Raw genomic sequence first — 13,019 nt, 5'->3', positions numbered from 1 at the left:
GGCCAAGAAGAGGCCTTGGGACTAAGCCCTCTAAGAAGAGACCAAGGGAAAGCAGGAGTCATAAAGCAAGAGCCCACTTAGTCCTGAGACTGGAAATGGGGGGCGCTGAGCGACTTCTTCCAGGCAGCTGTTCAGACCAGATGGGCAGCCCAAGGCAAGGAAAACATGAGCACAAGGTCTCATGGGAGCTGAGCAGAGAGCTCAGTAGAGAGAATGGTAAGTGTTGCTAGAAGTCAAGAAAGCTAGAAGCTGAGAATTGCCTGCTGGCCGTATTGCAAAAAAGATGACATTGGCAAGAACAGTTTCAGGGCGGGTCTTTGAAGAAGCCAGCTGGAGTGTGGGGTGAATGATGACTGGAGGGAAGTGGGGAGTTAGAGGAACAAAGGTATGTGGCTCTCAAGAAGTTTGGCTGTTCAAAGGAGAAAGGCTGGCAGCTGAAATGTGATTAGGGTTTAAGGAAGGGCTTTTTAAATTTTATTTAATGTGTTTTTATTGATTCTCAGAGAGGAAAGAGAGAGAGAGAAACATCAATGATGAGAGAGAATCATTGATCGGCTACCTCCCTGCACGCCCCACATTGGGAAACAAGCCCTCAACCTGGGCATGTGCCCTCAACCACTGAGCCATGCCAGTCAGGCAGGCAGGGCTTTTTTTATTTTTAAGAGTGAGGTGCTTGAACATATTTAAGTACTGGTGAGAGGGAGGCAGTAGAAAGGCAGAGGTTAGAGATATATGAAAAAGAATGAAGAGTATCTTTAGATTCCTAAAATAAAAACAGGAGTCAGAGCCTGAGCACCCATTGGGGATGTAGCCTTGGCCAAAAGGAGAAATACGTCTTCCCCTCGTACCAGAGTGGCTGGTGGGCTTCTATTTGGAGGCTCATATTTCCCCAGTGATATGGAGATCCACCTCTGCCGTTGTGAGTGAAGCGGGCCTGGGGAGTGGAGGACAGGTTGGCACAGAGGAAAGGCAGCCCACTTATGTGGAGGGGGAGCTGAGCGACTTCCCCCAGGCAGCTGCCCTGCTGGGGAAGGTGGTGCTCAGAGCTGCCTGCCTCAGGAGCCTCTGAGCTCCCCTGCACCACACCGCACTGCTGTGTCTCCCCAGATGCAGTCAGAGAGGCACTTTGCAATATACCCTAGTCCATGATAGAGAGGAAATACTGGAGAGGTGTTTTAGGTTTCAGCTGTGGGAGTCTTTCAGTCAGGTGAAGGGATTTGGAATTTATACGGAGGCAGCAAGGAGGCATCAGTTCCTTGTCACCTGGTGCTGGTGGGATTGGCTACTCTAGAGTCCTTTAGGGCCTAGTAGGCTGGCTGGGTGCTCTGGCCACACAGCCCATCCCATTCCTTATCCTCCTTCCTTATCCATTAATTTGATGCCTTCTGGGGTTCCAATCGCAGTCACACCTTCTCCGTGTATTGCAAACTCAGAATCTGAGACAGGGACTTCAAGCCAACAGCAGAATTTGGGGCCTGCATTCCAGGACATGTGGTTGTGCTCAGGGTGGGTGGCAGGCAGTGTTTTGGCTCCCTAGAAAACACATAAGGCCTTTTATCAAATAGTGTTGTCTCACCCTCCCTTTTGCATTTAGGCTAGAAGAAATCGAGAAATAGCAATTCTGCATCGCAAGATTGATGAAGTGCCCAGCCGAGCCGAGCTAATACAGTATCAGAAGAGATTTATTGAACTCTACCGCCAGAGTAGGTGCATCAACCACTGATGAGCTCGGGAGGCTGGTCCTGGGAGGGACAGGAGGCAAGGGTCTGTGTCCCACTTTAGGACAGTGGAGTATGCACCATAGCACAGTCTATGAAAGTAGCCACTGGAAAGGGCTCCGTTTTATCGTCAGGCCCACTCAGCACTGGTTCCACGGAGCCCCGGTGGGTAACTGACAGTCCCGACGCAGCACTGAGGTGCTCTTACTGCCCTCTCCATGAACAGTTACTCTAGTTGAGTTCTTAGAATGTTTTGAACCAGCCCTCATCTCAATCAGCCATCTGGCTCCACTGAGCTCCCCATCCACTTTGCAGCATTGCATAGAACATCGTGACCTCATTATCTCTAGATCAGTTCTCATTCCTTGTCCTTCTCCTCCAGACTTTCTGGCTTATGTGGTCCTTTCCTTTACAGCATCATATTCACCCCATAATCCAGGACTGGATCTCCCTTGGCCTGAATCAGTGACCACATCTCCTCAGGCTCAGAGTGGCCTTCAAAGCTGTCATTGCCTTTCTGTGCTACCGCCATATCTGTTCTTATTTGCATCACAGCTCAGCTGAATGACCGTTGGCTGGTCTGCAGCCTCTTCTGCAAGTCTCTCATCCACACATCTGACTTTGTCACTTCTCCCTCTGCTGGAAAATCTTCAGGAGCTCCCCAGAACCTTCTAAATAAAGCCTCTACTTATTCTTACAGGGGTCCGCCCCAGTCTAAGTGACTGCTGGGGACCCCTTTCTTGCTCTAAGTCCACAGTTGGCCTCACCAGTCCACACACTGCCTCTGAACACACCATGCGTTTGGACACCTGAGGCCTTGACTCCTCCTGCACCTGGCTCAGACCCTTCCTCCTCTGACTGACAAAATCCTTCAAGACTCCTGGACCATCGCCCCTTCCCTAGGCTCCCACTGGACACCTCATGCTCTATAGCCTCCCTGTCCTGTATTTCCTCTTGTTCACTGGGGTCACTGTTTAGCCAAGCGGGGCCCCCTTAGTCCACTCTACATCATGCTGCTCTGTCTGCTCCATTTCTGAGTCATGGTCAAGTCCATTCCTTTGGGACTTGTGCTATAGCCACCTTCTCATCACTGCTTAGAGTCTGACCCCTTCTCTGCCCTCCTGCCTGGGAGACCTTTCTCAAACATAAATTTAATCATTTACATTCTTGCTTTAATAGCTCTAGCATTTAATAATTCGCCATAACTTGTTGGGTAATCTTCAAAATCCTAAATGCCCTGATAAAGTCCTCCATCATGCAGGCTAGAGTCACTGATTGGCTTCCCCTACAGTCCCTCCATGCCTTCCCCTCTCAGGAGGATATCTGAGTCTTGGCCAGTGAGCTGGTCCCCAGATCCAGTTGCCACTGTCCTACAGGTCCTGGCAAACTTCAACTATTCTTTTTTTTTTTTTAATATATTTTATTGTGTTTTTTTCTTACAGAGAGGAAGGGAGAGGCATAGAGAGTTAGAAACATCGATGAGAGAGAAACATCGATCAGCTGCCTCCTGCACACCTCCTACTGGGGGTGTGCCCACAACCAAGGTACATGCCCATGACCGGAATCGAACCTGGGACCTTTCAGTCCGCAGGCCGACGCTCTATCCCAGTGATGGCCAACCTATGACACGCGTGGTGACACGCGAACTCATTTTTTTGGTTGATTTTTCTTTGTTAAATGGCATTTAAATATATAAAATAAATATCAAAAATATAAGTCTTTGTTTTACTATGGTTGCAAATATCAAAAAATTTCTATATGTGACATGGCATCAGAGTTAAGTTAGGGTTTTTCAAAATGCTGACATGCCGAGCTCAAAAGGTTCGCCATCACTGCTCTATCCACTGAGCCAAACCGGTTAGGGCTCAACTCTTCTTTAAAATCCACCTCAGATTTTGCCTTGAGAACTTGGCCTCTGAAGAGTCTTCCTGGTTTGGTCTAGAGCACTGTAACTGCTGGAGTCCAGACTCGTGCTTCCTTTCCCATGTCTACCCCACCATCCTGAGGATCACAGTCTTTATCTTTGACCCAGGTGCTCTGCTGCAGGTAGCAGCAACGGCAGTTTCTCAGCAGACAGTAGCTTCTGCCTTTAAGTTAAATCTTTTCCCTTTTCTCCCCTGCCTACTTTAAAACTTTTAAAAATATTAATAATGCCTTGTACCTGTATAGCTCACAGAGTAAATTTCACATGTTAAGGTCATTTTGATAGGACATTTTTACACCAAAGACATTTTTAATCAGTTGTACCAGAATATTTACATCATTTTTTTAAAAATTATCATCAAATACTTGCATCCCCCAACCAGTCCTTGAGCTGGATGGAGTAATGGGGACAGCTACATTCCTGAGCAATAAAACTAAAAGTTGACTGGTGCGTTTACAACAGTGACTATCAACTTTGGCCACCCATTGTAATCACCTGGGTCCCATCCCCAGAATATCTTATTTAATTGGTCATGGACTTTAAAAGCTCCTCAGGTGATTCCCCTTTTCAAGCAGGATTGAGTACCACTGTTCTAAAGCTTTTAGCAAGAATAATAATACTTTATATTGACTGGTTCATAGTGTGATTTTTATGCAAATTATACACTTTGATGTTGGAAACATTTTTTCCTGTTGCATCAAATACTTATATCAGATTAACTTCTGTTACCAGATATGTTCAGCAAATTTCCCCAACCTTCCCTGTCTTTGAGCTGCACGGCTGGACGAAAACACAGCTCTTACTGAATATAAAAGTTAAAAGTTGAGTGGTTTAAAGAATCGGATATAAATGTTAATGGTAGTTGCCCAAGGAAACCATAATTGCTCAGGCCTGCTCTGCTCTCCTCTCGCAGTGTCCTGTTCCAGAGGCAACCTGCTTTCAGGGACCTGGAGCCCATGGCCTAGACCCCACCTAGTCTTGGCTGTGCCTGATAACCATGCGGCATCAGATTTTTAGCTACAGCTACACTGGGTGCTCAGCTTGGGCTCAAAGCCTGGCTGTGAACACAGGTCTTGGGGTTTTATCTCTCTCTGGGTGGCTGTATCTTATGGGAATTTAGACCCCTGAGGAGGTCACCTAGGTTCAGAGCTATGTGGGTGTGGGAAGGGAGGAAGCCACACAAAGAGTTTGCTTGGCGTTTCATCATCCTTGTCACCTTCCTCCCAGGGCTTCTCACCTGAGGGACTTCTGAGAAACCCACATCTGACAAGGAGATTCCTCCAGCCCCTGCTCTTGGCCAGAGCAGTTTCAACTGGCTGCGTGCCATCAGCCTGTAGCAGCTGTGCACAGGCTTGTGTGCTCTGTGGGCTTCTGCCCAGCCTGCAGGTCCAGAGTGCCAGCCTGACAGGTCCCACTCTTGAGGGGGTGCCTTAAAAAGAGCGGATGCTTAGGGTTGTTTTGATACATTTTCTTTTTCATGTGCTGATTTTTTTGCATTTGCAGTTTCAGCAGTGCATAAAGAAACCAAGCAATTCTTCACTTTATATAATACCCTGGATGATAAAAAAGTTTATTTGGAAAAAGAGGTAAGAACCTTTGTAAAATCAGATGAGCAGCCACCAGTGCTGTTGACCCCAAGAAGTTTAAATGAACTTGGTGTCTGGGATGCATTCAGTTTCAGCCGAAGGAGTGCCTGGTGTATGCCCAGTGCAGGGATGCAGAATCAGAAAGTGCAAGGTTCCATGGAGCTCACCTTGTCTGGGGTGAAGTGAGGCTGGTGGACAGCTGTCTTATAGTGCATGGGAGACATGCCTCGTTAAGAGAAGCACAGCGGGAGCTCAGAAGGTGCATATGGAGGGGGCCTGGAGTTGGTGAAACGTTAGAGTTTTAAAGGAAGGAATCAGCTAAATGAAATGGGGATGGTGGGCTTGTCATCGTTTACATGGGGAAATGTCTGTTTAATTATTAGTAGCAGACAGAGGCATGAACTAAAAGGATCATCAGTGTGTGAAAGGGGCTTCACATGGCACTGACAGCCCCTCAGTATCACTGTCAGGCAAATCCACTCGTAAATTCAGGGCTCCCCAAAGTCGGATGACAAATGAGTGGGGTGGGGTGTGCAACTACATATATAAAAGAACAGTACTTGTCTTCACAGTAGCAGCACAGTGTGGTGGAGAGAGCATGAGCTTTGAAGTCAGGCAGATTTGGGTTGTAGCCTGGCCTTATTTTCCTTACCAGGAAAATGGGAGCACAACTCTTTGTATGATTATGATGGGAACAGAATGGGGGAAATGTGATGTTCCTTGCACATGGTGGTTTTCAATACGTATAATTCCTCCTTACCCTCTCACTTTGACAGAATTTGTTTTCATGTTATCACCTTGCAGCCTGCACTGATTGCCACTTTAATAAGAAGAATTTTACAGATGTGTCTTTTACCTGAGCCCACATGGAGGCATCTATAATTACTGTTACCTTTAGTGCCTGTTGCTAATCAAATGAGATAAATCTCTCTTCCTGAGGGGCTCTCCTTGAGGAGGACTGAGCTCTCATTTCCCTGTATCCAGGGCCTTACCCATAATGGGCATTTGACAAAGGTTTGGACAGATGAGGAGATTGCCTTTGGTGGGATAGCTCTGCTGCACATCCTGGTCTGGGGGTCTTCCTACGTGACATGGGAAAGACTTGCCAGTCCTAACATAGGGATGGGCCAGCTCCTCCTGAAAAAAACCTTGAACCCATTGACCTTCCTTCATTAGCAGTATCTGAAGTTGTTGCATTCTTTAAAAACCTAGGAGTATATAGGGGAGTGAGGACTTTTTAATTTTAATCCACAGTATTATATATGCATTTTAATAAATCATGCATTTTATTCCAAATCTGTTTATGCCTGTGATATTTTAGCTTTCAGACATCCCAGTGGAGTCATAAGGACAAGAATACACTGAGTGGCCAGATTATTATGACCACCGACATTTGTAGGCAAATTAGCTATAATTTCACGCTGAAGTTGCTAGAGGGCCAGACCATTATAAATAGGGAAGCAGGTTGTTTACCACGACAGTAGAAGTGATTTTTTTTTCTAAAGATATGGGTAAACAACGCGATTTAAAAGCCTTTGAACGTGGGATATATTTGACCGCGAGTGGCCAGATTATTATGACCACCTGACGTTTGTAGGCAAATTAGCCGTACACTGCATCATATGGGATATGGAAGCTGAAGGCCTGTTCGAACACCTTTGCTGTCTGCAGTTACCAAGATAAAACGTCTCCAATTCACACAGGAACACAAGGATTGGACATTCGAGCATTGGAAAAAAGTCATGTGGTCCAATGAATCACGTTTCCAGTTGCATCATGCAGATGGCAGAGTGAGAATTTGGTGGAAACAGCATGAAAGCATGCACCCCACATGCATGAGTACAACCCTTCAAGCTGGTAGGGGCAGTGTTATGGTTTGGGGCATGTTTTCCTGGCATGATTTGGGCCCTTTAATTTGTGTGGAACAACGTCTGAATAGCACAACATACCTAAGTATCACTGCTGATCAAGTTCATCCTATCATGTTGATGGCGTATCCCAATGGCTTCTTCCAACAAGACAATGTGCCATGCCACGGTGCTCGTATTGTGCAGGAGTGGTTTCAAGAACATGAGGGCGACTTTACCTTGCTTAGGTGGCCCCCACAATCACCAGATCTCAATCCAATTGAGCATTTGTGGGACGAAGTTAAAAGAGCCATCCAGCAGCTGGTTCCACAACCATCAAATCTCACAGAACTGGACAGTGCTATTCATCAGGCATGGTGTCAGATTCCTCGCATCACCTTTCAACATCTCGTGGAGTCAGTGCCAAGAAGAATCGCCGCAGTATTGAAGGCAAAAGGTGGCCCAACAAAGTACTGGTGGACTGGTCATAATAATCTGGCCACTCACGGTCGAATATATCCCACGTTCAAAGGCTGTTAAATCGAGTTGTTTACCCATATCTTCAGAAAAAAAATCACTTCTACTGTTGTGGTAAACAACCTGCTTCCCTATTTATAATGGTCTGGCCCTCTAGCAACTTCAGCACAAAAGTATAGCTAATTTTTATGACTACCTGATGTTTGCTTACAAACATCAGGTAGTCATAATAATCTGGCCACTCAGTGTATAATTTCCATGTTACATACTGAACCTGAGGTCCAAGTATAGTAAGGGCTAAGTCCTGAGCTTACAAGTTAAGTTAGTGACATGGCAAAAAGGAAGAACTAGGTTTCCAGTTTCTCTGGACTCAGAGCTCTGCCCTGGACTGTCATTGGGGTAGATGAAGAGGCATACTGTGCAGCTGAAAGCAGTTCCCATAGGAATGGAGGCCTTGAACGATGCACTCTGTGTGGAGCCTCTCAGAACCCCCAGCAGCTGGCCACACTGGCAAAAAGGTTTTGTGGGGAGGAATAAGGCTCCCACCCGAATGAACCCTTTGCTCCACTGACAGCCTTCAAAATAAATTGCAAAGTTTGCAAGACAGAAAGGGCCGTGGTGGCAGTTTGCCCAAAGAGCCCTAATGTTAGCTCAGCATCTTCTCTGTGGGGATTTAGGTTCCTTCAGAGAGCCCTCTTCCTACATTCCTGTGGCCATAGAGTGTCCAGGTAGATTTTCTGGGGAAAAACAATAGGGCTAAGAACGTGTTGCTGTTTGTGTTTTTTTCATGCGACTTTCATCTCCATGAACAAGATGTGCTCTTTCAGAAGCACTGTCCAGAGTAGGACAGGCTTTCAGGGGTTGAGGCAGCACAAGGATCTTTTCAGTCTTTTGCTTATAGTTTTTTCTTTCTTCCTCAGATTAGCCTGCTGAACTCAATTCATGAGAACTTCTCACAGTGAGTACTGTCAGACTGCCAATCCCCCTCTCTGTCAGACTTGTGTGCCCTCCACTTTTCTCGGCTCACCTTAGTGCTGCAGTAGTGCACTGAGCAAGACCTAGTGCTCATGTGTGATGCTGATCCTTCACTCCTGCTGCTAAGTGCAAATGTGCACAGCCCTTGAGTTCTTGCAAAAACACAATGATATTAGAGTGAATTTTAAAAACAAGGAATAGCTTAGGGAAAAGGTAACTTTCAAATTAGTTGACTGTGCCCAACTACTATAATCTCTGTATATTACTTTTGTCCTGCTATGATTAGATTAATACCAGTTTTTCTTGAGGACATAGAGATGTTTTAAAATTTAGGTAATGAAATTATATATTTTTTAATCCTTACCCAAGGATATGTTTTTATTGATTTTAGAGAAAAAAGAAGGGAAAGAGAGGCATCGATGTGAAAGAAACATCAATTGGTTGCCTCCTGTACACATCCCAACTGGAGATTTAACCGGCAACCTTTTTTTTTTTCCCTGTTGATGTACAGGATGATACTCCAACCAACTGAGCCACCCAGATGGGGTATAATCTGTATAATTTTTAAAAGATTTTTAGAAATCTCCTTGTTGACTTTGTTTTAAGTTAATGTGCATCCTCTAAAGTACTTTATTCAGATAGGAATTTTCTCCAAAAACTGGATGTACTAAACTGATATATTGAAATCATACCAGCCTTGAGGCATGCATGCCCATTGGCCCGCCCACCCTCCAGGAAGCTCCAGGGCCTGATGTCTGTTTAGCAGGCTTCCTTTCCGTCCAGCACAAATCTCTACTAGGTGACTAGTAACTTAAGATCTTAATAGATTACAAGCTCTAAATTTTAAGCTTAATTTCTAATTGAAAACACCCATAACTCCCTGATAAAAATTCAGTTAGTGACTTACAACCTTGTGATATTTCTAAAAGTGATGCCTTCATCTTTCCTTTCGGGCCATTGAGAGAGCCTGCAGTTTGGGTGTTTTTGTGATGAGTGCTATTGACATTTTTTGGAAGAATTCCTAATCATGGTATGCATGTGCTCTGACCCCTCTGATGTCACTTCCTCTGTGGAACTGGAGGCAAAGGGGAATGTTTTAGGACATCAGGGAATCTACTCATTAGCTGCTGCTTCTAGAAATACCAGGTTTCCCAGGCTGGCTTTAGGGAAATCTCTGAATATGTCTACTAATCTTGAGCAGTGTCTCAAATCCTCAGATTTTTAAGAACTAATAAATGAAATTCATTTCTTTTTTTAAAAATGTTTTTATTAATTTCAGAGAGAAGAAGGGAGAGGGGGAGAGAGATAGAATCATCGATGCAATCGAACCCGCAACCCAGGCATATCCCTGATAGTGACCTCCTGTGCATGGGGTGAAGCTCAACCATTGAGCCACACTGGCCAGACAAAATTCATTTCTTTTTTTTTCTTTTTCTTTTTTTCATTTATTTTATTTTATTATTATTTTTTAATTCTTTATTGTTGAAAGTATTACATATGTCTCCTTCTTCTCCCATTGACCTCTCCCGGTTGTTCCCATCCCTGAGGACATGTTTCACCCCCTACTGTCTGTGTCTATGGGTTATGCTTCTATGCATGCATACAGGTCCTTTGGTTAATCTCTCACCCTCCCCCCCATTCCTCCCCTGCCTTCCCTCTGAGGTTGGATGGTCTGTTCGATGCTTTTATGTCTCTGGATCTATTTTAGTTCATCAGTTTATGTTCATTATATTTCACAAATGAGGGAGATCATGTGATATTTATCTTTCAAAATTCATTTCTTAAGCAGTACCGACTATCATTCAAAGTAAAAAAGTTTTTGTTAATTTTAGTGGAATTTTAATTAAAGAAAATACATGTTACTGAAGAAAATCGTAGGAAAAATGAAAAAAAAAGATTAATATTCAATTGTAAAATCAAGTTCATTTTTATGCCTTCAGAGTTTAGAATTCTTAACTTTCTGGGCTTTCCACAGGTCCACTTGCAAATGCCTGGTTGCCTCTTGGAGCATCATCTGGGTACCCCAGACTGGGCTGACTCTGTGGTACCTCCCCCTTATTCAGAGCTCTGTGTGCTGGTCATACCTCTCTCTGCTCATTTTTCTTTCAGAGCCATGGCTTCCCCTGCTTCCCGGGACCAGTTTTTACGTCAGATGGAACAGATCGTTGAAGGAATTAAGCAAAGTAGAATGAAGGTTAGAAGGCGGGTTTTATACTGGCGATGGAGAAGGCCCTGGGAAGAATAGGCTTCTTCTGTCTGTTCTTGGTCATTTGCTCTCAGTCCTGAAGACGTATCTTCATGCCCCTGCAGTGGCAGGGCCGGCTCCTAGGACCTCCTGCACTGCTGGTCCAAAGGCAGCTCTTGGGAATATCTCCCACGATTGAACACCTGCTTTGTGCCTAGGACTATGCTAATTCTTTTAATGCCCTCCTAAGTGAGTGGTGTCATACCCATTTACAGATGAGAAACCAACTTCATCAGCATCACTTCCTCACTGCATCTTTGGTTCCTGACATTCTGCCATTAAAGATTGATTCCTTAGGATCTCAGGCGCATTGTAGTTTTCAGGAACCTCCTATAAAAAAAAATGCAATAATTCTGAACTGAATTCTACTAAAGTGAGAGGATATTGAATGCCTCAGAAGTCAGAATAGAAAGTAGAGGAACTGAAAAGGGTGGTAGCTCCAGAGGTTGCTTTTCAGATAATCACCCAGTTACAAGTGGTTTTCCTCATTGTGGCTCTGCATATTGGGCCCTTTTGTCAGTGGCTAGCAGATTTGCTGACTGTCTAAAAGCCAGACATAGCTGCAGTTTCCTGTTAAAAAAAAAAATATCACACCATACAGTCCTCAGGCAAGGCTGTAGAACCACCTGGGGACTTAGGGTATCTGCTCATGATCTTGGGGCAGAGTGGTCCAGTGAGTGATGCCAGAACGTAAACAAATGGAAGAAAGGGTTGCCTGTGGGACCTGTCATAAAAACCCACTCACAGAAGACAGACATCCAGGCTGCCTATGCTCTCATCTCACAAGTGATGAACTAACTGAGGGCAAAATCCCTCCGTATCGTTTTCCCTGTAGAAAAATACTGTTCTCAAAAGAGAAAAAAAAAGGTGTCATTAGTGGCAAGACTTTTCATCCACAAGAGTGAGAGCTGGTGTGAGGCAGCGCTTGCCTGAACACAGATACTTAACCAAGGTGGGTTGGGCTCCTGCAGAGAATGAATGGAGGCCCTTTCTGATGGCCTGGGGTGTGAGGGAGGCGGAGAGCAGAGAACCTGGCTAACCATGAGCCCATCTAACCCACGTCTCAGGGTGGTGGACCTTCCCACCCACCGTGCTCCTCCTCGGCTGCTCTTGCTAACAGTAAAGAACACAGACACTTACTGGCATTTTCCCCTTTGGCTTCTCCTTCCTGTTTACTGGGCGATGCTGTCCTGAGGAAGGTATATCCTGACCCCTCATTCTCTCCATCCTCCCCCAGGCTTCAAGCTGTGGGCCCCTCAGTGCCAGATAATTTCTTGGTATATAGGGGCTATCGGTGCATTGCAGGATATTTAGCAGCATCCCTGGCTTCTACCAGTAGATACCAGTAGCACCGCTTCCTCAAGTTGTGACAATCTAAACTGTCTCCAGACATTACCAACTATCCTCTGGGGGCAAAATAGCTTGGTTGATTGTGAATTGTTTTTAGTCACACACACACACAAAAAAAAACAATGAAAATGGAGCAGTTAATGCCCAGTGATAGGAAAAGTGCTGAATAAATAGAACCTCTATGCAATATCATGTAAGTTAAATAAACCAACCGCAAAAGTGATATAAAGAAGGAAAATACTGGAAGGAAATCTATAAAAATATTAGTAGTAGTTGCCTTTTGGATGTTGCCAACAGCCCTTGGTCAGAACATGTCTTTTCATTACCATTTCCCAAAATGTTTCAACAGATGGAAAAGAAGAAGCAAGAGAACAAAATGAGAAGAGACCAGTTGAATGACCAGTACCTGGAATTGTTGGAAAAACAGAGGCTATATTTTAAGACTGTGAAAGAGTTCAAGGAGGTAAGAGGGAGATTGGCCGGGCTTGTATAGCTGTGGAGAGATTTATGTTCACTTCCAGATGAGCCTTTAGAAACAGAGCGCTTCCTTGGTTTTCTACTGGTCTGTGATGGGAAAGAGAAGGTGGCAGTGAGATCTGACCGTGAAGGGTGGCATCGGGGTAGGTCGTGATCTCCTTGTTCTGAAGCCATCCTGAGGCTCTAATTGAATGTTCCAGGAGACTTCACATCTTTTTTCATTTTCCTAACACTTGACAAGCACATTAAATTTATAAAATGGCAGCATCAGCCCACCTCACAGGCCACCTAGAAACAATGTTTGTTACAGATTTAGACCTAGAGCTTTTCTCCCCTCAACCTTAGGATGGGGGTGTGGGGGGAACCTTGAGAAGCCGTGTAGGATGAGTGAACTTTGAAGTGTGCCAGGCTTGGGTTGGA

General features: G+C 44.9%; 1 protein-coding gene across 8 annotated transcripts in view; it reads left to right on the top strand.

Annotated features, from left to right (window-relative positions):
- CCDC93 (coiled-coil domain containing 93) overlaps nucleotides 1-13,019 on the top strand; it is a 94,762-nt gene that overhangs the window by 77,043 nt on the left and 4,700 nt on the right. For 3 of the 8 annotated variants that reach the window (XM_036319141.1, XM_036319140.1, XM_036319142.1), the window contains exons 19-23: nucleotides 1,595-1,703; nucleotides 5,146-5,228; nucleotides 8,473-8,510; nucleotides 10,637-10,721; nucleotides 12,472-12,585. In XM_036319141.1, the coding sequence (XP_036175034.1) occupies nucleotides 1,595-1,703; nucleotides 5,146-5,228; nucleotides 8,473-8,510; nucleotides 10,637-10,721; nucleotides 12,472-12,585 (429 nt within the window). The other 5 variants (XR_004969259.1, XR_004969260.1, XM_036319143.1 and 2 more) reach the window with 4 other exon arrangements.

The sequence above is a fragment of the Myotis myotis genome, unplaced genomic scaffold (genome assembly GCF_014108235.1).
Source record: "Myotis myotis isolate mMyoMyo1 unplaced genomic scaffold, mMyoMyo1.p scaffold_m19_p_8, whole genome shotgun sequence".
Lineage (NCBI taxonomy): Eukaryota > Metazoa > Chordata > Mammalia > Chiroptera > Vespertilionidae > Myotis > Myotis myotis.
Note: the sequence above shows the minus strand (reverse complement) of the source record. Positions and strands in the feature narration are given on the sequence as shown.